The sequence below is a fragment of the Lupinus angustifolius genome, chromosome LG01 (genome assembly GCF_001865875.1).
Source record: "Lupinus angustifolius cultivar Tanjil chromosome LG01, LupAngTanjil_v1.0, whole genome shotgun sequence".
Lineage (NCBI taxonomy): Eukaryota > Viridiplantae > Streptophyta > Magnoliopsida > Fabales > Fabaceae > Lupinus > Lupinus angustifolius.
The window spans coordinates 35090289-35116150 of NC_032009.1; the positions used below are offsets into that span (position 1 = coordinate 35090289).

Consider the following 25862-nt stretch of genomic DNA (forward strand, 5'->3'; position numbering starts at 1 on the left):
GGGTGAATTTTAGACTGAGGAGGAAGATCCACCACATAAGCCACCTTGCCTACCCTACCAGTAACACGATAGGGACCAAAAAACTTAGGTGCTAACTTGGCATTGATTCGGGACTGAACTGAGTTTTGCCTATATGGATGGAGTTTAACATAAACAAAATCATCCACTGCAAATTCCCTATCAGACCTATGCCTATCAGCAACTTGCTTCATGCGATCTTGTGCCCTTCTCAAATGAAACTTCAAAACCCTTAGCATCTCTTCCCTTTTAGTTAGGCTTCTGTCCACCAATTCAACAGAAGAACCACCAGGCAAATAAGGAAGGCAAATGGGTGGTGGTTGTCCATACACAATTTCATAAGGAGTGGCTTGAATTGAAGTGTGAAATGTTGTGTTGTACCACCATTCAGCTAAGGATAACCAATGCAGCCACTGATGAGGAGAATCAGAACACATACACCGCAGATAAGTTTCTAAGCACCTATTGACCACTTCGGTCTGGCCATCCGTTTGAGGATGATAAGATGAAGATAGTTGTAATTGAACTCCTTGCAATGAGAACAGATCCTGCCAAAATTTGCTGATGAAAACAGGATCCCTGTCACTGGTGATTGATTCAGGAAACCCATGTAGCTTGAAGACATGATCCAAAAATGATTGAGCCACATTAGCAGCAGTGTAAGGGTGAGCTAAGGCCATGAAATGAGCAGCCTTGCTTAACCTATCAACCACAACAAAAATAACCTGCTTTCCTGCTGATAAGGGCAATCCTTCAATGAAATCCATAGTAATGTGTTGCCATACATGCCCTGGAATAGGCAGTGGTTGAAGCAACCCAGGGGAAGCAGTTGTCTCATATTTACATTGTTGACAAGTAGGACATCGAATGATGAAGGCCTTGACATCTCTATTCAACCCCTTCCAAAATACCACAGCCTTGATTCTTTGAGTGGTAGCATGCCTGCCAGAATGGCCACCTACAGCAGTGGTATGCAACCAATTCAAGATGTCTTCTCTCAATTGAGCATCATTGCCAACAACCAGCTTACCCTTCCTGCGTAGTTCACCATGCATCCAAGTGTAATGCTTGTGAGATGAAGGATTATGCAAAAGTTGCTCCTTCAAGGTTATCAAACTAGCATCTTGCTCCCAAGATAGTTTTATTCTGTCCACCAGAGCTGAGTCCACCCTGTGCACCACAAGAGCATTGCAAGTGTCTAACCTGGAAAGTGCATCAGCTGCTACATTATCCTTGCCCTGCCTATACTCAATTGTGAAGTCAAACTCCATAAGCTTGACTAACCATTTCTGTTGAAAAGCAGTGGTTAACCTCTGATCAAGCATGTATTTGAGGCTGCTATGGTCAGTCTTGATTACAAAATGCCTATTGAGTAAGTAATGCCTCCACTTCTGCACAGCAAAGACCACTGCCATCAATTCTTTTTCATAAGTAGACAGGGATTGATGTTGTAAACTCAAAGCTCTACTGATATAGGCTATAGGGTGATGGTCTTGCATCAACACAGCACCCAACCCTGTTCCTGAAGCATCTACCTCAACTACAAATACTTTAGAAAAGTCTGGCATAGCAAGGATAGGTGCTGAGATCAGAAGTTGTTTGAGTTGAAGGAATGCAGTTTTTGCTTCTGGTGACCAGCAGAAATTGTCTTTCTTGAGCATATCAGTCAGGGGTTTGGCTACTCCCCCATACCCTTTGACAAACCTCCTGTAATACCCAGCTAATCCTAGGAAACCCCTCAATTGTTTTAGTGATTGAGGTAAAGGCCATTCTTTGACAGCAGCCAACTTTGAAGGATCAGTAGCAACCCCTTCTTCTGAAATAAAGTGGCCTAAGTACTCCACCCTTGAAACACCAAAAAAGCATTTGGATCTTTTTGCATACAGACAATTTTCCTTCATCAGCAACAATACCCTTCTGAGATGCTCAATGTGCTCCTTCAAGGACTTGCTATATATGAGGATATCATCAAAAAAGACTAACAAGAACTTCCTAAGGAATTGATGAAAAACAGAATTCATGAGACCTTGGAAGGTTGCAGGAGCATTTGTCAAGCCAAAGGGCATGACCAAGTACTCATAATGGCCTGCATGTGTCCTGAAGGCAGTTTTCTGGATATCTGCAGGGTGCATTCTAACCTGATGATAGCCAGCACGAAGATCCAGCTTGGAAAAGATAGTTGAGCCATGAAGTTCATCCATAAGATCCTCCACCAAAGGAATAGGGAACCTGTCCTTAACTGTGGCCTTGTTCAATTCTCTATAATCAACACAAAGCCTCCAAGAGTCATCCTTCTTGCCCACTAGAACCACAGGACTAGCATATGGACTGGAACTGTTCTGAATGACCCCAGATTGCAACATCTCTTGGACCAATCTCTCAATTATATCTTTTTGGTGCTTGGCATACCTAAAAGGTCTCTTGTTCACTGGATTTGTGCCCTGCAACAGAGGAATTAAATGATTGTGGCCTGTCCTCATAGGGGGTAATTGGGAAGGTTCCTCAAAAACCTCAGTAAAATTGGCTAGTAGATGACTAATCTGGTTGTGCAACACAGTTGGTTCTGCATGAGTTGTGAGTGATTGTAGCAATCCCCCCTCCTCAGGACATAGCTGTAACATAGATAGTTGTAAACCCTCTGTCAAGACTTTATTCAATTGTTGTTTTCTAATAGTTTTGAGACCATCATTAGGAGATCCTCTTAGCACATGTCTTCTGCCTTGAACTACAAAATCCATGGTCAGTTTGGTCAGTCTATCAAAATTCCAGGTGATGTCACCAACCATTCTATACCCAACACCACATCACAACACCCCAATGGAAGCAACATCATATCTGAGGTGAAATTTGTGTGCTGAATTCTCCAAGAAAAGTTCTTAACCACTGCTGAAATTTGTAACTTAGTGCCATCAGCCACTGTTACCATTAGAGGTTCCAATTGATCAATAGTACACCCCAGGGATCTGGCCTTTTGAAGGTCAAGGAAGTTGTGGGTACTACCACTATCAATAAGAATATGCAGAGGTTTCTTATTGTAGTGCCCTGTAACCCTCATTGTTCTAAAACTAGCCATACCAGTCAAAGCATTCACAGAGATAAGTGGCTCACCCAAGTTGCTTGCCTCAACCTTTGTCTCTCCAGTGGCAACCTCACTGTCATCAGTATCACTCTGGTCAATTTCCATCACATGAATCTGTAATTTTTTGTGTGATAAACTATGCTCTGGAGTGTAAGGTGTATCACAGAAATAGCACAACCCCTTTGATCTCCTCTCATTCATAAATGCAGGGGTCAAACTCCTGTTAATTCTAGGCTTTAGTGACTCCATTGGTACCTCCCCTGGTGGTGTAGGCTTGACCTGGGCACCTGGTTTGGGAAAGCCAGTGGATTTATTGCTCCTGCTTGGGAATTGTAACAAGGAGCTCTGACCTTGACTCTGACCTTGGGATGCCTCATACAATTTTGCCAATGAAAATGCTTTCCTAACTGACTGAGGTTGAAACATGCGCACCATCATTTGGATTTCCTGCTTCAATCCCCCCAAAAAACAGCTAAGTGTGTATTCCTCAGATAGTTCCAATCTGGTGATAATCGCATCAAATGCCTCATGAAACTCAGCCACGGATCCTTTTTGCCTTAAGTTCATAAGTTCAACCATAGGGTCCTCACACACTTCTCCAAACCTATCAACCAACAGTTTCACATATTCCCCCCGCAATGGCCAAGAACTCGTCCACGGAGACTTGACAAAGGCATGATGCCATTGCAAGGCTCTTCCTTCAAAGTGGACCACTGCCAATTTGACCTTTACTTCCTCAGGGGTGCCATCAATCAAGAAATACGTTTCGCATTGATACACCCATTGCTTGACATTGTCTCCATTAAAACGGGGGAAATCAATTCGGGATAAGCGTGTGCCACAAGAGTAATGTGAAAGAGGTCTTCTTTCACCCGAAGGACCCACCCTGGAACGAGCTGAGTCATCTGCTCCATCCAGTGAGTTTTTCATTAGTTCTTCCATCGTCACCTTCAAGGAATCATTCAAAGATTTCTGAATAGAATTCGCAAGTTCCATCATTTTTTATTCAATTTTGGCTGACATTCTGGATTCTAATCGTTCCTCCACCTCTCTGAATGATGCTTGGCTTCTGGTTGACTCTGCCATTCTTGCTTACAGCCGAGGAAAGACCTAATCTGATACCAATTGATAGAGAAGAAGTAGGACTCTAGGAATCTAAAGCAATTCGAAGAATTGAAGAAGAAAAACAGGGGATTCTTGATGAATGGAAGATCCCGAGAAGTTGTTTATTCAAGATGAAGAAAAGATACAAGAGAGAATTCAATTTTGTATTCAAAAATCAGTTAATACCAAAACAGTTAAAACTTGCTATTTATAGCTAACAGTTTTAACTGTCATAACTGTCAATTGCCAAAAAAGGAAAGTTATGCTATACTACTCCCTATTTATGCTACTCTACTCCCTATTACATATATTTCGTATCATCTTCATCAGCATAGAATAAAATTGCAAGGCTTCCTAATTTACGAACATTCTCCATCTTTTCTTTAAAAAAAAATCTTGGTGACTTGGTCCCTGATTGTTTGCCCCATCATCTCTTTATTGATTCTCTTATCAAATTGATTGAACCCAATTGACATCATCTTCGTGTGGTTCAATTTCGTGAGATACAATTCTGTTATGGCATCCAACTTTGATCAGCTCTAGAACCTTTAATACTCTCATCTTGATTATTAATTAGGAATGTGTCTTTAATATGATCTATTTTAGTATTTATATATGTAGGCTATAAACTACTTATATTTTTTTTCCTTAGTTGTAGCGGTTGTCCCGCTACCCGCTATAGTGTTTTTGGGGTCGACTGGTACGCTCTGCTATCCGGGATTGACTACCTAGATTCATGATGAAGTTAAGCAAGAGAAATTTTGATTACTCTTTTAGTGTTAAGCAAGATAATTTTGATTACCTTTGAGATTAAATTGCATCCACAACATTAAGGACGGGCCAAGATTAGGCTAAATCACAGAAAAAGACTTAACCCTTATGCAGGTGCTTTTTCAACTTGTAACCATCTAATACAGAAAAGAGCTATCATTTTTGTTCTTAGAATCACAAGGTGTAAACAAAACTTTATGGTTGCGTTCTACTTCAAACTAAAATGTACTTGCAGATCGGAGTATCACAGATAGAACACGTCCCCAAATTAACACCCATGCAGATAAAAGGATTAATGCAACATTCATACTTATCTCTTTTTCGGTTTTAACGTATAAAGAAAGCACTCCTCATATAAAAACCTTCCAATCAAGTACCTGCTCTCTCTTCTTACCAATCTCAGCCAAACATGCAATACAGTCTCAAAAATTTGTCCATCTCAAAATATCATATTTGCCAAGTTCATTGTTAAGTCATAAATTAGTAATGCACTCAATAACTCAAAAAATGCAAGCCTTCATTTTTTGATCCGTCCAACGATTCCCATAATACAAAAGCCAATTACACATTGAATAAAGATTCATCCCAGTTGCTGAGCATTCCTCAAGTTTATCATCTTTTACATCCCCAGAATATATGTCTACATTTACGCTTGCATTTCGATAATATAAGACTAATACAAAATGTTTTTGTCCAACCCATTCTACTCTGCTTCAACCACAGCAAACTCCTAACAACATATACTCATAAAACCAGCATCAAACTATAATTTGAGATTTTAAGCTGCAAAGTTATAATAAAGTATAACCATTTCAAATAAATAAACTTAAACATAGAAGAGAAAAAAAACAATGATGGAATATTAATTAAACATCACAAAAATAAGAACTAACAAACTCCACCAACAAACATTAGGACCTAAATTCAGAGAAGAAAAATGAAATACCATAAGCTTGTAACAACAATAAACTAACTAAGAGAAAACAGAAAAAAGCACCAACCTTGAGCAAAGGCATGTGTATATCACTTAGTGTATCATTAGGGATAAGAAGAGCTGATTCAAACTCTTCAGCAGAGAATTCTATTGAGATGTTCAAAAGAGGCCTAAATAGCTGCATCAACAAAAAAACACAAACTTTTGAAATAAGTGGACACTGTATAAGAACCCCATTAACACAAAGATTACAACTTTGAAGCTCACATGCAAGAAATTGAATATGGAAGCTAACTCCCACATGCACCGCAGGTTCCACCGTGGCAACTGCGTTGGCGTGGGTGGCTCCACCAGCGGCGTAACGATCTTGCTGCATTGTTGTAGTAGCTGTGATGGCGGAGGCGATGGCGATGGGGAGTCCTCACGCCGGTGCTCCTTCTTCGCGGCTTTCCTTTCATTCGCCGGAGGATTTTGCGATGCCGAGTAGACTCGAGAAGCGGCACGGATGGTGCATGCTCGGGCAGGCCGGTTGCTCCTCCTGATGGTGGTGGTGGTTTCGGCGTTGGTGGTGGCATCGTGGTCGCCGGAATCAGGTTCGTTGTTTTGTAAATCGGGCTCCGGCGACGGCGAAGATCGGGGTTCGCCGGGAACTTGCGGAGGAGGAGGAGAAGGAGATCGTTGGGACATGGTGGAGAGAGAGAGAGAGATCAAAGGGAAATAGTAGTTATAGTGAGATTACATAGAAAAATTAATGGATTTAGAGAGAGAAATCAAATTTAGAGAAGGATTTATAGAGAGAGAAACAAAGAAATAAGAAATAATAATAATAACATGGAAAGGGGCATAGGATGAGTAAAATGACTTAACCCTTAAAAACAAAGGTACATATACCCTAAAAGGTTGGTACTTTATGTTAATGTGACTGCAAATAGGAAGAAAAGTTGAAAGAGTGAGAGATAGAGAGGAAGAGGTAAGGGTTGGGGTTAGATTTGATTTCCCTTTGATTCAATTGATACTTTTTATCTTTGTTTTTTGGGTCTTTTGGGTTTAAACTGTTCATGGGTAACCCTTGTTTCTCTTAACACCCACAAAGTCCATAGAGTGCAGAAAAAGTGATTTAAACATGAGTTGAAAACATGATATATAAGATATGGGGAAATTTTATAAGAGTTTTGTTTTTGTTTTTTGTCTCTGTCTTGTTTTGGTCTTTAACTTCTTGTGTCTTCCAATTTAAGGTTGTATGCCATTTGTTTAGTTATCTTGAGAATTCTGCTAAATTAGTATTGCTTTAATATTTGGATTTTGTTTTCTGGGCTCAAAAGGAATACAGGTTGCAATTTTCAAATTCATTAATCAATGCAGACAGATTAAGCTGTTTCAGAAAATAAATTTTATTCCTTTTTGTTCAAAGTGAGTGGAAAAAATTAAGAAGTACAACACATGTCATAAAAAAATTAAGCATACAATAGATTTTATAATCCTAAATAGATATTCAGAAGTTTCCTTGGTAAGAATAATAATATTTTGGAACAGCATAAGTTTTTTGGGTACATAGTACAACATAGGTTTGTTATTATTGTTTAATTTGAGTCTTCTAAGTTCTAATTGTTGGTAAATGCATTTAATTTATGAAAGAGGAGAGAGAAGAAAAAAGCAGAGTACATAAATGTGTTATTTTACCATGTTGGGGGGTTACATAAATTTGTGACTAGGTTTTCTTGGGTGGGGGCATAATCTGCTTATCATCTTCATCCCCATTTATTCACAATTTTTACAATTTTTAACAGAAACTAGGCCTCTCCCAATACCTATGTTGATATATTCAAACTTCACTTTTTTCACCATGTGTTGTATTTGTTGTCTCTGATCTGTTCCAAACTTTTATATCATTCATTAGTGTTGTGACCTTCAAAACCTAATTAACTCTTTTAGACCCATGTCTAGGAAAATGTCAGCATATGTGAAGTGCATATCTATGAATTTACAAAGTAGATTTTATGATCCTTTTAACACATTTTTTATATTTCAACAATTAAAATCATACACCGGATAAAGTTACGGTGAACATCTATTTTGCACCAACACCAAGGTTCAAGATTCTTTTTACACATTTTAAACGATTCCACATGGAATTTTACTTTATTTTTCATTAGCAACACATATTAAATTGTTTAAATTTATTAATCATGAATTCCTTACAAGATAAGGTTTTTATGATCTTCCAAGATGAATAACAAATATTTAACATGAGGTATTACCATTTCTTCATATTTTCAAGTTTTTACATTTTTATTTTGTTACAAATTTGTTGATGTGTTAAAAACTCAAAACTGAATTATACCTTATTTTCCATCTATAGGGAGAACTGACAGTTATAGCATATCTGCATGAGCACAAACATGAATGAAAGGAGAATTTGTACAAACTATGATAAATGTATGAAGAAATAGTTATTATTTTCTAATAGAAAAAGGAGACAAATTAGGAGTAAGAACAGTAAGGTTATACAATGTCTTAACTTAACCTTATCATCATGAATGAAAAATTGAGTCACGAAGGGGGTTTCATTTGAACATAAAATATGCAAACTTCATTCCACACATCCTCCTCGCGGCTATGTGCCTTCACCACCAACATTGATCTCAACCATCAAGTGCACCAAGGGCTTTCATGTCCTCTAAGAAAGCTGTGTAAGAGTCATCAATGCTGGGTGCTTTTGGAGCTGATGATGATGAGCTCACTAACTCTGGTTTTACAATAGTCGTCGGCCCTGGTGTCCCACTAACAGTCCTAGAGGTTGACACTGGCGGTTTCGGTTTTGTTTTAGCCATTGCAGTCTCTCTTCTCACTCTAACAGATGCAGGAACCTAGCCAAAAACATGATGTAGACTTAATTAGAAGAGTAACATGCAAAGAATTTGAATATTAACAAGTCATGCAAGTAAGCTCCTAGTAGTCATAAACAACTAGGAAAAACTGTCAAATGAAATTACTTAGCAGCGCTTTTTCCTTCAGAAAATTCAAATTCACGAAACACTAATTCACATTAAGAAAATATGTCCTTAGCTTTCCTGCCTAAGCACAAACAATGAGACCATTCTGTTCTGGTCTCAACTATGACTAATTTACTGCATGTTGGAAGTAGCCTATTTTGTGTTCAGAAAAACTTTTTAATGAAAATGCTGCTAAAAAGAACTTTTAGCTGAAAAGTTGTTTTCATTTAAAAATTAAGCTGAAACTGACATGCACTTAATATAGATATGGAGATTGACAGAAAAAAGAATAAAATGCAAGAGTCAAAATAACAACAAAACTATTACAAATATAAAAAAATCAAGTTACCATAGCTGTAAGTTCAGGAGTGTGCTGAGCTAATGGCCTTTTAACAACAGTAGAAGCAGCAGATTTAATATACGATGGTTTCTGAGGAGGAGGTGGCATAGCCAAATGAACTTCCTGGAAGGTTGGAGGAGGACCAGGTGGAAGTGGTGGTCTCATCATTGGAGGAGGACCAGGTGGAGGACCATATGGAGGCCTCGGCATTAGGGGGACCATCATTCCTGGAGGTGGTGCCTGACCAGGGAGTAGTCCTGCCACAGGTAAAGGAGGCCTCATATCAGGTGGTGGCGGTGGGAAACGAGAAATTCCAGGGGGTAAAACATCAGACTGTAAAGTAGGAACTGATGGTGCTCCTGGAACAGGAGGTTGTTGCCTTGGAGGAGGAGGCCCAGGAACCATTTTCGGGATCTCCTGGCTTGACAGAGAATTCTTATTGTCAGAAACAACCAGAGCATTATCAGACTGAATAACCCCAGATTGTGCTGGCATCCGACTTGGTGGAGGAGGTGGAGGAAGTTGCACCTACATTTTAAAAAATGTCAATGCTGAAAGAAACTGAAGTAAGGACTAAGTCCCAAGTTTTAAACTTTCAAATGTAATGTGTTGCTATTTGGCAACCATGTTAAGTGTCTACTACTAACTTGCAGCATACCTGAACCCAAGATCAGATATGAACACACAAGACAACAGCATACTTACCAGTCCCATCTTTCAACTTTTAACCAAGATGATTTACACCATTTAAAATGTGAAACATGGTTTTGAATCACTAAATTTTGGTTCTGAATTATGCCAAAACATGATGAAATAGAGTAAAAATTGTCTGCATTACCATTAAGCATTTAAAGTTGTCCGAGACTTTTTATTAAGATGAAGCATATTTTAATATTTTTTTAGAACAACATATATAAATACAGTTTTGAATTTTTATTCAACATTCCCCAGCTCACCCCAGTCCTAGATTTTGAAGAATAGCAGTATCCCCATATCGAATCATTTGATAAAATACCCACAAAAGAATAATTTTTTCTTAGTTTTCCAGATTCCATATATCTATAATCCCTTGTCCATCAAAACTGTTCCAATCAGATTGTAGTTTCATCATTTCATGCCTTCACAGAAAGCATAAGGCATTTTATAGACATAAATCTACCTGACCAGGTTCCTTGGAAGGTAGCTCATTTATCAATGCTGGCTGATTTCTCTCATCAGCTCCACTGGTTCCAGGTGGAGGTGGCTGAGACTGTTGAAGGGGTGGAGGTGGAGGAGGAACAGTGCGATTTGCAACTAGCTCTTTAGGTGGAGGGCCAGGAGGTGGAGGCGGCAAAGGAGGTAGTGGTAATGATGAGGGCACAGCAGTAGCAGGATTTGGAGGCATCGGAGGTGGAGGAGGCAGAGGCAAAGATGCAGGCAAAACAGTGCCATCTGTTAAACTGGCACTGCCAGCCTCAGGCAGTGGCGGCAGTGGAGGTACGGCTAATGCATCATCCTCTGGATCCATTGTCGAGGATGAAGAACCAGACAAGGGAATTCTGGGTCCTGCAGTTCAGTACAGAAAGTTGTCTAAGGAAACCTGGCAAACCAACATTTACTCATTTCTAGATCCATGATTCAACTTTACCAAATGGATATTAAAAAGATGCTCAGCATACCTACAGAGGATTTAAACATGGGGGGTTTCCCTGGTGGTGGAGCCCCAGTAGGGTTTAATGTTGGATGGTAATAAACTGAATCCTGTAGTAAAAATCAGTTAAAAAATTATTATATGTTTGGAAGAAAGTGGAAAAGAAGAAAAGTAAACATAAACACATCCTTACACACAAAACCAACTTAAGTCGTACCTCAGGCTCTGGGTGGTTAACTCTATCTTCTTCTGCAGTTCTTCTAGGAGGCCCCAAATGACTGCCCAAAAGACATCCTAAAATGTGTAAACTACAAAAACACAAATTGGACATAAATTCATCTTAAAAATATTATAATCCTTCACCTGAACATAACAGGAGTTTCTCCCTTCTCCTTCATTTTCTCTTCATATTCCTGTAAAAAAGATACAAGATTTAGATAATCACTATTTTTTTATAAAATATTAACCAAATAAATTTAGCATACAGTTGTGTGGAGTGTTCAAATGACAAAGATTGTTGTTTTCTATTGAGTCATCTCCTCTGTTACCTTCCTTTTTATTTAATTTTTGTGCCTGTGTATCCAGGCAGCTTAAGCTACTAATGCAATATCAAACTCCACTTCATGAATATTCCATAAAGTTCTGGTTTTGTCTTTCACCATACAACAAAAGACTTGAAGAGTGGGTCTTTCTCTGAGGTCTGAATTTAAGAGTAATCCATTACAGATTTGTTTTAAAATAAACCAATTACACATTGTAACTGCCAACTCACAAGCCTTCATATTGGTCGGAGAAAAGATCAACTGAAACTACCATACACAGATTGTGAAAACCCCAATCCTCAAGAGGCTTCACCTTCTCTTAATGGTAATTGCCTATATACATGAGTGGTACATCAACCAACATGCTTGTCACAACTAGTTTTCGGAGGCATGAAATTAGCAAGCACGATATATGGGATAACAAGTGGTCTTTAATCATGTGAATGAGAAAGGTGGCTGAAGATAATAAAGAACCAAGAATATTCTAGCAGCATAACAGGCACATTGGTCAATGTTGCACTTGATTAGGATTTAAATACTCTCTCACTATCTGTCATCTGATACCCACTATGTTTCCCTTTTCTCCTTCAAAGATGGGAAATAAAATTGACACAATCTTCTCTGAAGTTGCTGGGGACTTTGTATTGAAACATTTTAAAGTCTCGTAGAGAGATAACAGATTGAACATTGGTAATTGGTTCCATAATTACAGACATTTATTAAAGAAAGCACAAAAGTACAGGACAAGTTGTGAATATGAGATAATAAAACAAAGTGATCCAACAAGAAAGAAAACACATAATTTATAGTTACTAGTTTACCTTCCTCTTCTTTACTACAAGATTAAGTGTATCTTGTAGTTGTCTCTTCTTGTGCTTTCTTGCTTTATCCAAAGCACCATCAGCCTCTGCCACAAGCAATAAAACACAATAAATTCGGGTAGGCAGTAGCATCCAAAAAAAATTAATCACAACTCACTTAATTTATACCACCATATGCCCAGCAAACAACTCTACTGAATTGATTAATCAACATAGCCAAAGGCAACCCCGCCCCACCCCAAAAAAAAGCCATCCTGCGTAATTGCGTATAAATGCTACATCACTTCTATGCAGAAAACCATGCAAAACCTTATTGCACCACACAGTTGAGATGATGTACTGATTAAAATGCAATTATGTTCTCGGACATTGTCCATGTATATGTACTGATATAATTTTATATTACAACCATCTAGTTATACACATAAGCTAATACATAACTGTTTTAAGTTTCATATCACTATGTGTGAGGACATAATTTCACCATGGCACATAAACAAATAGTTTTTTGTCCATGCTACATTGAGACAAAAAGATATCTTTACCAATATATAGACAACCTTAGGTGGAATCTAGGTAGTCGATAGCAGATAGTGGAGCGGCAGACCCCAATTATGCTATAGCAGAATAGCAGTTAGTGGGGTGGCTGCTACTTGCTACAGTGAATATTAGGAATACATAAGTAATTTATATTGTATAGAAATAAATACTAAATAATAGAACAGTACATAAAATTAAAGGCGTTTATAATTAATTTTCACAATTCAAATTTCATTGTCGCTAAATATTATATACATTGATAAATTTGTCTGATAAACCACATGACAGAATAACTATAAGTTAAATGATGGTAAATGTTACATTAATTTATAAGTATTACTTTAGTTGGTTTCATATTAGACGTTGTATAAATGTATAAAATAAGCTAATGCTTATTGGAAATGAGAATGTGCCATTGATATAACCAAAGCCCTTTAAAACGGATAGCCAATTAATAAATTAATGCCGATTAAAAACAAACCCACTTTAAAACCACTGAAACATGTGTGCGTCATCAATTGAGCGCAGCAGTTAAGAGGGTTTTCTACACAACTCCACTACAGAATGATGCATCAAAGGATAGTGGCAATCCACTATGCTCCTCTGCGATGCAGCACTATTGGCTACAAAGGGTGGAATTTGAAATAACTTCCTTATACATTAGCTTGACATTTTCACTACTACAACAATTGTTACTACTAACAACTAAGCAATTCACAGGATATAACATATTAAGATATTCATTCAAAAACAATGATAAGTAGATAACCAAGTAGTGCAAATGCCTTTGTAAAGCATGACAAACTTACTCATCATTTCCAAGTTATCAATCTGTTTTTTCAGCTGTTCAGGATCCTTCTTCAAAATCCCAACTTCCCTCACCTTTTTCCTCTCTTTCTTATTCTGTTGACCAGAATAAACACACACAATCAAAAAATCAGTAAACAGAACAAAACTCAAAACTTCAGCAAATAAATTAATGAATAGGTATTCAATCAAGTAAATGTAAAGGAATGTATCGTAATGCATAAATTAGGGGAACAATGAAGAAATTGAAGAAATTAGATATACCCTTTTCAATTCCTTCTTGCGAAGCTCCTTTCGATAAGCATCGGTAGGGTTCATGACCTTGCCACCCTTCGTAGTCTTCATCTTCAACGATAAAAACTTCTTTCACAAGATTATCTTTTTCGCTTCAAAAACCTTTTCGAATTATTACAAGAACAAGAAAGAAACGATTATGGTTTAAAAACACACTTCACGATTATGGTTTATTTTATTCATCCGAGTAGTGAAATAAATATCTAAAAGGATAAATAATATAAATTAGCCCGGCCCAATAAGCTTTTCCACCTCATTTTGGGCTTAGTCCACCAGATTTTGGGTCAAAATATGTTCTTATAGTAAATATTATTTTGAGTTAATTACACTGACACCCTTGAGTTTTAGTGAAATTATATAAATCATCCTTCATTTTTTTACCCATACACAAACCTCCCTAATTTTTATACTTCATTACACTGATCACCCCTGCATGAGAAATAAGAGTGTAATCTTTTAAACAAAAAATGTGATAAATGCAATTAAGTTAAACAAATATTGTGAGGAAAAATCCAAATAATATACAAAATAATGTATCTTTCTTATTTTTTGTTGCAAAATGTATCAACAATTCAAAATCATTCTAAATGAGGGGGGTGTCAGTGTAATTAACTCTAAACAAGAGTAAATTACACTATTTAGTAAATGATGCATTAATTATGTATAAATCTTTACACCAACAATGTACAGTTATTACACTAATTTTATTTTTACATTTATCGTTACTTTTCATTTTCAGTTTTTCTTAATTATATTACGCCTCATATATTAAGGTGTTCAATATATTTTGTTGTTGATTGTGATGATTGTTGTATTATATAAGTCACCTGGTGGATAAAGTATATTATAAAAAATATTTTGAATTCAAGTCCCTAATGATTAATAATAATAAATGAGTGAGAAAAGAAAGTGTGTCATGTTTTTTCACAGTTTTCATGAGACATCTTTTTCTTCTAAAACGTATTATAAATTATTTTTGTATAAATAATGAATACTCATTTTTATCACCAGGCCATGACCACTTGCTCAAATTTTCTCTTTAATAAGGCAAAAAAGGAGAATATATCTATTCCCATCTGGTTTTATTATGAGAAAATAGAACGGCAAAATACTTCAATTTTAATATGGGAAAATATGTAAATGCTAATAATTTAATATAATTTTTATATTCATCATTTTAACAATTGATATTTAATTATTATTGTTTGTTTAACTTAATTTCATTTATCACATTTTTATTTAAAAAAATTACACTTATTTCTTATGCATGGGTGATCAGTGTAATGAAAATATAAAAATTAGGGGATGTTTGTGTAGGTGTAAAAAAGTGAAGGATAGTTTGTGTAATTTCACTAAAACTCAGGGGTGTCAGTGTAATTTACTCTCGACTTATTATTTAGTTCAATAAACTTGGTTAATGGACAAGATAAGTCGAATTTGAGTTAGAAATCGAGTTCGTTAAATAAACAAATCAAACTTCAGCTGGATACACTTCAATTCGTTAGATTCATGAACTGACTCTATATATTTATAAATATATATTCATACATATATGTGTATTTATTTATATATATATAAAAATTATTTTTTTATGTTTATTGTCAACCCATGTAATGTTTTATATTTATTTTTATTATATATATATAAATAAGGTGATATATATATATATAGTTTAAAATGTATGTATTGTCGATGTAAAGTTTTTTACACTATCATATTGCCTACCATTGATTTGTAATAGTTTTGTTTGAGTGTCAATGATGGTTAGCATATGAATGTGGATGAAGAGTTTGTGAACTTTAAACGAGTTCAACTCGAGCTAACAAAATAACTCATATCGAACTCGAGTCGAGTTTCAAACTAGACAAAGTTGAGCTCTAGTTCGACTCAGTTCAACTCATTTCTAGTCCTATTTAAATCTCTACATGATCTCTATATGAATATTACAATCTTTTAATATTTAATAAATCAACAAATTTCCTTGACAATCAAGAAGTATGGAACTAATGAAAAATATTATCTCAAATAATGAAGAAAGAAATATTTATTTGTCATATATTTTCAATGATAATAAAAGGATAATTATTTTATTATATATTATTGCATGGTACTTGTCTCTCCACTAATTGAGAGATACTTATTCGTATGGAAGAGTGATTACTGATTAGGAAAAAAATAATGGGATAGCAAATGTTTCTTCAAGGAAAAAATAGGTTGGATTACATGAACAATCAACCAACCCATATTATTAACCCAATTAACTTTTTAACTCATTTACAATGTTTACGCCACGAATAAGCTTTTATGCTTTGTTTGGTTGACAAGAGAAAATAAAAAGAGAGAAATAGGCGAGAAAGAAAAAGGTGAGAGAGAGAAAGAGGAGAAATGGAAAAGATTTTTGTTATGTTTGATATAAGAGAAAAATGAAAAAAATGAATAGAAATAAATATTTTTTTGTTTGGTTAGATAGAAAATGAAAAGAGAGTGATGATGTTATGATTCAAAATTACAAAAATGTCTGAAAATAAAGAAAAAAAGATATAAAAATATTGTTTTATTATTAATTAAAAATAGATGTTATAATTTTAAATTATAGATTTTATTATAATTTTAATTAATATTTTTAATTGATATAATTTATGACATAGTTTAGAATACTGTTTGAGACAATAGATCATTATTCGGATAAAGTTACACTTGCTTTTCTCACTTTCTCTTGGAGAGAAGGAAATTGTGTGGGCCCACTCACTTTTTTCCTCACTCCCTTCTTTCTCTCCTCTCAACAAAATGAGAGAAATTTCATATTTCTCTTCAATTTTTCTTTCTTTTTCTCTAACTCAGTCTTCCAAACAAAGGCTTAAGGATCCATATTCTTAGTTACTTTTTAATTTAAAATTACAAATATTTTCCCCCATCACATTTCACTAATGGAAGGGAGAGGAAATCAATTCATTTGCAATGACCTATAAGAGGAAATCTGAATATGCAAGTGGGCGTGGAACGTAGCTACGGATGAAATAAAGGGACGTGTATTATTCACTTATTTTTTCATGAGTGCAATATACATACACAAACCAGTCAGTGTAAAAATTTGTACACAGTTAGTATATTATATTCCACTTGAATTATTATTTTTGAAAAGTCAATAATAAATAACAATAAACGGTGAATAATATAGTAACAATAATATATACATATTTTTCTCTTTTTATATATCAAGAGGCATGAGTCAGTGACAATGTCAGAAAATCAAATTACAAATAAATTTCATTTAGGACAAAATTTAGCTCCTGCATGGAACCAGCCATTGCCATGACCCAATATCAAACTTGTCGTGTGACTTATGTAGATAGTTAAATAAGGCCAATAGCATCACCATTGAAACTTTGATTGGCCGACAAATAAATGAATTCAGATGTTTTATTCTTTAATATTGTATTGTTTATATACACAAAAATTATTTATAAAATCTAAACAAATTTATGTACATATCACCTTCAGATTTGATTTTATGATAATAACAACATAATCGATCTAAATAAATTTGTTTACATGGATTTAGTTTATTATTACCCCAATAATAATACATATGCAAAAATATCTAAGGAAATGAACTTGTATTCTTAAAAAATAAGAGAATTCAGAAAAAAATATTACTAACATTATAAGAGTTTTGTACACTATTATTCTATCATATATCATTAGTTTTAATCATTATTAAGTATTAAAAAGTAATAAAAATAAATTATAAATAATATAATGATCGTGTATAAATTTTTAGATTTACAATAAATATATATATATATATATATTACATTATATTTTGTTTAGTGTAAGATTATAATATCAAATATTATATTGAAAAGTAATTGTTTATGAAAATATATAGAGTAATTGTCTTCTCAAATCAGACAAGTGAAAAATCCTGACATAGATATATCCTTGACGTTTTGTTACATTAAAAGATTTCATACGTGTGATGCATTAATGGCATGCTTGTTGAGTTCACTAAAGTATATCTCCTACACAATAATTAATGTTTTGGTGTCATTCTACTGAAAAATCATTTAGTAAGATTTTTAGAATTTAAAATTTCATCCTGTTACCATATTTTTCACCAATATGTGTGATATTTTATTTCCCAATTTTTATGACTTTTTAATAGGTTTCTTATTATTATATAATAGTCTTTAAAAAACAAGTAATTTATAAACAAGTTTAATATCTAATATGTGTTTTGAATGTTTAATTGAACTAGAAAAAAATCAAATCACTTAAACATGAGGATTTTATTCATATATATATATATATATATCAGTGTAATATTTATGCACCACTAATTAAAATTTTATATATACACAGTTAATATATCATTATCATTTATTTATATTATTTTTATTTAAGAATCAAAGATAATTAAAAATTAATGATAAATGATGTAGTAATAATGTAAAAACTATTATAGTGTATAATATTTTTATATATATAATTACTACTGCTCATCTAAACACGCATCACTACAGAAAAATATGTACCCTAATTAACTATATTACTTATAACAATTCAATAACCTCTCTATATATTACTATAATTATTATTATAAATGAAGGAAATTAGTAGTGATACAATGTAGTTTTGTATAGACACTAATTTGGATGAGTTGGACATATATATAATGAAAAGACAATAAAAAATAAGAGTATGAATAAAGATTTTATTTTTGTTTACTTAAACTCGTGCTTCATTTAGTCTTTGGGAGCACTAATATTTCACTACAACCATTCATATTACGTACTTTACAATTTAACTAACACTCTATATGCATCTAAGTATTGTTTTTACCTAATCTTTTCATGCTCGTAATAAAAAATATATAAAAGACTCTATACACATAAGTACATAATGTGTCTCTAGACTCTAAAGAAAGACTAGAAAATCATATCACAAGTGTATTTCATGCTTCCAAGCTTTTCATAAGTTTGTATGAGAGTTGGTGTAACTATTATTGTTCATGAGACACTCTTATTTATAACTATATAAGAAAATAAAGTTCCTCCATGCCACGTATCAAGCTTTCGGCAAAATAATTCCCTCCTAAAAGACTTCACTTCCTCACATACACCCCTACCACACATGATCAATATTAACCTATACTCATTTGACCTTTCATATTATCTGCTTTATTAATGAATTAATGAATAATGATAACAACACTATAACTTTCCCATAAATTGATATAATCTATAATAACCTATCATCATTTTAAAATGTGCACAATTACCTAGGATACATGAAACCAACAATTGTTTAGGAAATATGTATTTTTATCCAGTCGAATATATAAAAAATATGTATTCTTAATCATATAACAAAAAGTATTGTCTCGTAGGAATGCGCGAGTATCTTGCTAGTTGGAACTATGTGAAGCTCCAAGACGAAGACGCAAACGTTGTTAGCCATTAGCTACAACGTCTCTTTCTGAACCAAATATATACATCATAGTCATAGCATATTTGTATAGCATGCCCCATTTTATTTTATTTTATTTTTATTCAAAAAATGACATCACCAAGAGTTAATAAATTCACCACCACAACTTCCCCTTCCCCTCTCTCTACCGGTTGTTGCCGTTGATGGACGGTGGCGATTTTTCATTTTCCGATAAGGAAGAGATTGTTGAGGATTCGCGTGACATTCTTTCGCGAGTTCGATTCCTCGATGCTCCTATACTATTGTTCCTTTGTTTTCATAAAGCTGTGCGTTCTGAATTACGCTTGCTTCGTTGCTTGGCGGAAACGGCGTCGTTTGAGGATGATACTCAACGAAGTAGAAAATCAATTATTAAGCTTCGAAGTAGGTTTCGGTTTCTTCAACTAGGTTATAAGTATCATTGCGCTGCAGAAGATGAGGTTAGTGTATGATAATAACTGAGAAATGTTACTGAAACAAAAAGATGTTATCGGAGTTAGTAACTTTCGATGGAAGTTTCAAGAATTTGAAATGCTAATGTTTGAGTGTAGAAAATGTTATGGATAGTTAATTCATACGTTACTAATTATAAAATACTGTAGAATATTCAGTTTAGTATTTATTATATTTCCCTACCTAAATGAGAATCTTTGTTTTCTGATTTTGTTTAAGGAGTAATGTCGAATGAAATTTAGATTATAATGTTATAATATTCTTTTAAAAAAATTATAAAAAATAAGCACTTATATCTGTATGTGCCATTTCAGTAATTAATTAACATTTCAACATGGAAAATAGTATACAGAGATCTAAGTTTTTTAAACCAATGATGAACTATGAAGCCTAGATACTTTGTATGACATGTTTGTTTTAATATTCTGTTCATGTCTGCAAGAACATGTGTGGGCAAAACTGTAACAGGGTGCATGTATCTTGTGGTTGTTGTCCATTTAAGGTTTGGACTTTGGACTTTGAATGCAACTTCAATTTTTTTTGACAGGTTGTCTTCCTTGCACTGGATATACATGTGAAAAATGTGGCATGTACATATTCACTTGAACATAGCAGCATCGATGAACTCTTCGAGTCTATCTTTCACTTCTTGGATGAGCTAATGGGTCCTAGTCAGAATTTTTCGAAGTTGTTCCAAGAACTTCTGTACAATATTGGCATATTGCAAACCTCCATTAACCAAAATATGCTGAAAGAAGAAGAGCAGGTAGCTGTTTGATATTGTTGTTATTCATGAAAAATTACTTGATATATAACATATTTTATGTTCTTTCCTCATTCCACTTTACACATGGTTACTTTGTCTTCCTGATTTTGATTTCCTTGGTTTATTTCCCATTTATTCTAGCCTGCTGTTAAAAGACATGCTTCATTAAATACAATTTAAATGAATTTCATTTATTTGTTGACACAAACATTGGATTTAAGGAATTAATATTTTGTTTCATATAGAATGAATTTCTATGCTGGCTCCGTCTTTCTTATGGGAAATGATGCTGAGTGCAGCTGTAATACGAAGTTAGGCACTAATTATCCTGTAAGAAATGTGAGTGTCAAACAAATTTCTCCTGCTCAAAAGAAAGTTCATTGCCCTCAAGCCTTTTACTGCATTAATGCAAGGGCTTAGAATTTGATTGAGTTGATTAGTTTTACACTAACTAATTTAACATGACTACTCTTTGAAGATGATCGAACGATTCTTGAGCGAAATATTTTATGTTAGTATATGTTGAAATAGAGTTTTTGAGAGAACTTCTGCATATCGTGTTAACACAATCTTATCTATCTTATTTATTTATTGAATGTTCCAAGTACAGAAGCCAATCAAGGACTGACTACAGAGCTAATATTAAGAGATGTGTAACAATTATAAGGAGTCTGGATTCTGAACTACTATTTTAACACGCTTCCTCAAGTTGGACCTTACTAAGCTCTCAGCTATTATAAACATAAACAATTAGAAAGCTGCCTAAAAATATAGGGTAAAATCAAGAAGAAGAAAAATCCAACTTTGTGTTATTTATATTTTACCCAAAGTGAATCATATTCATTATTTACAACAATACTAGACTCCTAATCCAATTAAGTAAAGGAACAAATAACTCGCTAAGGATAATTTAAAATCCCTAAGGATAATGTAAGAATTCTAAAAAGATAAGATTCCTAACTCCTAAGAATATGTTAACACAATTATCCTCAAAATAAAATGGGATGTTTCAGATATTCTAATAGTTTGCCTTTCTTTTATTTCTTGTAAAGTTCATTCATCCAGCAATTAATTGTTTGGACATCTATGTTGTTAATGACTGTTATATGTTAAAGAAATCTAAGAATGGTGACATTGATTGAAGGACAAGCAATGTATGATGGAGTAAAACAAGATAACAAGCAATAGTTAGAAATGACATTTCTTGAACTCCATCTTTAATTTGATATCATGTTCTCTAGTGTATGTGTCTTTACATACTTGAATTCTGACAGTTAAACATCCGTTATCAATTTTGTACACTGTTGCAGGTTTTTCCTCTGTTGATGCAGAAATTATCTACTAAAGAACAGGCTTCACTTGTGTGGCAATTCATATGTAGTGTTCCTATAATGTTGCTAGAGGAAGTTTTGCCATGGATGGTATCCTTCCTTTCTGCAGACAAACAAACAGAAGTTACTCAATTTTTAAATGAAATTGCACCAATGGAGAAAGCACTGCAAGAGGTATGCTAAAATTCAGTGCTTAATGTCTTTTAAAAGCAAACTGACTTTTACTAATTCAGATACCATTGTGAAGGTTTTGGTTTCTTGGGTTGGAAGCAAGAACCAAACCTTCGATGAGGCCTATTTCCAAATTGAAGAAGTTCAAGGTGCTGATGGTTCCATAAGTAAAGAAAGACCACTTAGGTTGAGTTCTTGCAATAAGAATTCCAATGAAATTTCAAGTTGGATGAAAATGAATGGCCTAGAAATAGAAGATGACGTCAACTGGATTGATGTTCTTCATCTCTGGCATGAGGCCATCAAGAAAGATTTGAAAGAAATTTTGAAAGAGCTTCATCTAATAAGAAACTCCAGCTGTTTTCAGAATTTAGATGCAATAGTTATCCAAATAAAGTTCTTTGCTGATGTCCTCATCTTTTACAGGTATTGCTTCTGAGTATTTCCTTTTTTTCTTCTTGTGGAATCTAATGAATCTATCTTGAAGGCCAATCGTTCTCTTCTATCTAAAATGCCTATCATTTTTCTTTTCAATTGTCTAATCTCTGAATATAACTTTCTGATTATAGCATTGCTCAGAAGACATGGTTTCATCCTGTACTGAATAAACCTGATTATGACTGGTTGCCCAAGTCTAGTGAACGATTTCTTGGTGAAAGTCACATTGAAGATTTACAGCAGTTGCTATGTAACTCGGAAACTGGAATGCCTTTGTCCAGCTTCGTAGAGGAGCTTTGCAGAAAACTTGAATCATTTGTATCCGGAGTCAAAAAACAATGTGCTTTTCAAGAAACTGAGGTATACTCTTTAATCACTATTTGTTTATTTTACCAAGCAAGGTAGGGAACAGGAGAGAACTATTATTAACAAATGATTTTGGTTATTAACCTTTCAGTTTATCCTCGAATAAAAGAGTTAAAATGAAATATTCACATATTGTGATTTTGAAACTGTGCAACTATGAAAGTATGAGGGGCTAGTGAATGAGGCTCTGATAACGTATGTGGAGGGTAGATATATGTAGCCTTAACCCTGCAAGCGGAAATGATGTTTCCAGTATAATTAGCACCTGTAAGGTTGTAGTTGGGTAGTTACCAATTATAAGGACAGTTATGTGTATTATTAGGAAGTGTGTGTAAGGGGAGCTATTCATTCTGCAATTTCAGATGTGTTACCATCTGAAGGAGCATTGCTCCGCTACAAAAGTCACTCTTGTGCATCTGTGTTTTTCTCTAATATTAATCCACCAAGTTTCCTACTATAATTTTGGATTTCTATCACACCCTCGTAACAGAACAAGTATGATCACCATAAAAATGAAGCACTGAGATGAGCCTTTCCACTTGCTCAGAAACATTCATTTATGAAGTTCTCCATAGAATGAAATGACTCTTGCTCATAGTGAAGAGAAGATCAAGAAGTGTGAGAGAGATTACATGTTAATGTTCCCATGAAAATTTCATATATAGGTTTATGTTAGTTCCATATTTATCAACAAATTTTACTTCCTCTATAATAGGAGGCTAAGAATAAGATTTCAAATATTTGCTATTTGACACCTATTTTATCAGGTATTTCCTGCCATTAAAAAGAACTGCAGAAATGGAATACAAGAGAGACTTTTGAGCTCTAGCTTGAAAATGATGCCACTTGGGTTACTCAGATGTGTTATAAATTGGTTTTCGGTTCACTTATCTGAAAAAGAGTCCAGGTTCATTCTCTATTGCATAAAGAAAGGAAATCTTTTTTCCTGTGAAGCTTTTTCATCGCTATTACATGAGTGGTTCCGCATTGGTTATTCAGGTAAAACCTCCATTGAGAAATTCAGACAAGACTTGCAGCATATGTTCAAAAGTAGGTGGTCTTTTTTCCCTGAGAAAATTAAGCAAGTGCCTGGGTTTTCTGTATTAATTTCTGATCAACATCCCAATAAAGTCTCTGGCAAGAATTGTTTGTCCTATTCCTCATCTTGTGGGTCAAACAACTCATATAAGTATGAGACACCATACTCCACTGGAATTAATCTGCATATATTTTTCCCTGCCACAATTAGGAGGTTACACCAGAGTTCTAGATTTCATGCATCAAATAGTTCTTCCATTTCCTTTCTTGGTGATCCAAAACCAATTGACTTAATATATTTTTTTCACAAGGCTATCAGGAAAGATTTGGATTACCTTGTTTTTGGCTCCGCTCAGTTAGAACAAAATGCCAAGTTGCTTATGGATTTCCGCAAAAAATTTCATCTCATATGTTTTCTTCATCAAATCCATATTGATGCAGAGGATGAGTTAGTTTTCCCAGCCTTGGAGGCACGGGGTAAACTCAAAAACATTAGCCATGCTTACACTTTTGATCACAAACTTGATGATGAGCACTTTGATAAAGTATCCCGGATCCTTGATAAGATGTCTGAATTACATCTTTCAGTTTCTACCATCGATTCAAATGTAAGGGATAATAGAATGCTAAGGCATCATCATTTATGCAGGAAGCTTCAACAAATGTGCAAGTCAATGCATAAGTTACTTTCTGACCATCTGAGTCGTGAGGAAATAGAAATTTGGCCTATTATTAGGGAATTCTTCTCGAGTTTGGAGCAAGAGAAGATTATAGGATGCATGCTTGGAAGAATAAAAGCAGAAATATTACAGGATATGATACCTTGGCTAATGGCATCTTTAACACAAGAACAACAGCATGTTGTAATGCTCTTATGGTCTATGGCTACTAAAAACACAAGTTTTGATGAATGGTTAGGTGAATGGTGGGATGGGTACAGTATAGCTAAGGAAACAGAGGGATCAAATGATGACCCTCTCCCAACCATTGACCCACTGGAGGTCATATCCAAATATTTGTCTGAAGAAGTTCTTAACAAATTACAAGAAGAATCCTCTCCCAACAAAAGCATAAACTTTTTGCAGAAGGATCATATTGGTGATAATGTTGACCTGTCTAACTACAATCCTGATGGCAAAGTTAAGGTTAATAGCGCAGAACAAAATAATAATGAGTGTTCAAAATGCACAAACCAATTCCATGATAACAAAAAACATGCTTGCAATCAAGTAACAGATACGACAAATTTGGTCAATAATGGTCAATCTTTTCAATTATTTGACAAGTCTGGGAATGACGATCGACTTCTGAAATTGAGTCAAGATGATTTGGAGATGGCAATAAGAAGGGTGTATCGCGACTCATGCTTAGATCCCCAGAAGAAGTCATACATAATACAGAACCTGCTAATGAGGTTGGTCATATTTGTATTTTTTCTTATTTGTTTTATTTCATTTCCCTAAAATCTGGAGTAACAATTGAAGAATATTGGCTAGTTGGTTTTGCCAGTCAGTTTTATGGTTAATAAACAACACTATTGTCGTGATACTTGGACAATTTTAGTGTGTTTTCCCTTGGATTAGCTTATTTTGCTATTGAAATACCAATCAAAATGGCAACTTTTTGACTGAAATGTTTCTGTTTAGTGCAAATTAAGCTAATCTTTACATGCCTCAATGGCCATGTTATGGAATCTTGCATGGTTTTCTTCATAATTGAATTTTTGGAAGGCAGTGAACTATGCTGCACCTTAAAAATCAAATGTACCTCTCGTATTTGAGTGCCCAAGAATTTTAAGTGAGATATTGCAACATACATAAAACTTGTGTTTGGGTAAGTTATTTCCAGGGCAATGTTATTGGCAAGGGTATTTAACATGTTTTTCCATATATCCTGCTTCAGGTTAAGGAATTTCAAAATTTCTTGGGAATTTAATAAGCTATTCTTGCACCCAAGA

At 34.4% G+C, this 25862-nt stretch overlaps 3 protein-coding genes across 8 annotated transcripts in view; 1 reads left to right on the forward strand and 2 right to left on the reverse strand.

Moving 5' to 3' along the window:
- LOC109362845 (DDT domain-containing protein DDR4-like) overlaps positions 1 to 7013 on the reverse strand; it is a 12235-nt gene extending 5222 nt beyond the window's left edge. Inside the window, exons 1-2 of the mRNA XM_019608896.1 lie at positions 6174 to 7013; positions 5974 to 6084 (exon numbers count right to left, since the gene is read on the reverse strand). Coding sequence (XP_019464441.1) covers positions 5974 to 6084; positions 6174 to 6593 — 531 coding nt within the window. The 5' untranslated portion in view covers positions 6594 to 7013. The remainder of the gene's footprint in view (positions 1 to 5973; positions 6085 to 6173) is intronic.
- LOC109362881 (WW domain-binding protein 11-like) lies at positions 8342 to 14004 on the reverse strand. Of its 2 annotated transcripts, XM_019608952.1 has the most exons (9): positions 13844 to 14004; positions 13582 to 13675; positions 12233 to 12318; positions 11233 to 11282; positions 11087 to 11147; positions 10898 to 10979; positions 10399 to 10784; positions 9249 to 9767; positions 8342 to 8773 (listed from the first exon to the last, which is right to left on the reverse strand). In XM_019608952.1, exons 1-9 carry the CDS (start codon positions 13922 to 13924, stop codon positions 8549 to 8551), a joined length of 1584 nt encoding a protein of 527 aa, XP_019464497.1. In that variant the 5' UTR covers positions 13925 to 14004; the 3' UTR covers positions 8342 to 8548. The 2 variants fall into 2 exon arrangements, with proteins under 2 accessions (XP_019464497.1, XP_019464505.1); XM_019608960.1 differs by lacking the exons at positions 13582 to 13675; positions 13844 to 14004 and adding an exon at positions 12401 to 12903.
- The window catches only part of LOC109362895 (zinc finger protein BRUTUS-like At1g18910), an 11128-nt gene continuing 4550 nt past the window's right edge, over positions 19285 to 25862 (forward strand). For 2 of the 5 annotated variants that reach the window (XM_019608980.1, XM_019609006.1), the window contains exons 1-6: positions 19285 to 19782; positions 20343 to 20561; positions 21872 to 22066; positions 22140 to 22489; positions 22633 to 22861; positions 23635 to 25319. In XM_019608980.1, the coding sequence (XP_019464525.1) occupies positions 19507 to 19782; positions 20343 to 20561; positions 21872 to 22066; positions 22140 to 22489; positions 22633 to 22861; positions 23635 to 25319 (2954 nt within the window). In that variant the 5' untranslated portion in view covers positions 19285 to 19506. The remainder of the gene's footprint in view (positions 19783 to 20342; positions 20562 to 21871; positions 22067 to 22139; positions 22490 to 22632; positions 22862 to 23634; positions 25320 to 25862) is intronic. The other 3 variants (XM_019608971.1, XM_019608989.1, XM_019608997.1) reach the window with 2 other exon arrangements.

What these genes read in the sequence shown, in the direction of transcription:
- LOC109362881 (XM_019608952.1), bottom strand. Translation starts at nt 13,924, where the DNA reads ATGAAGACTACGAAGGGTGGCAAGGTCATGAACCCTACCGATGCTTAT. An exon ending in TTAACCACCCAGAGCCTGAG is followed by an intron (nt 10,980 to 11,086) that starts GTACGACTTAAG and finishes TTTTTACTACAG; the next exon opens with GATTCAGTTTATTACCATCC. An exon ending in CTCCTGAACTTACAGCTATG is followed by an intron (nt 8,774 to 9,248) that starts GTAACTTGATTT and finishes GTTTTTGGCTAG; the next exon opens with GTTCCTGCATCTGTTAGAGT.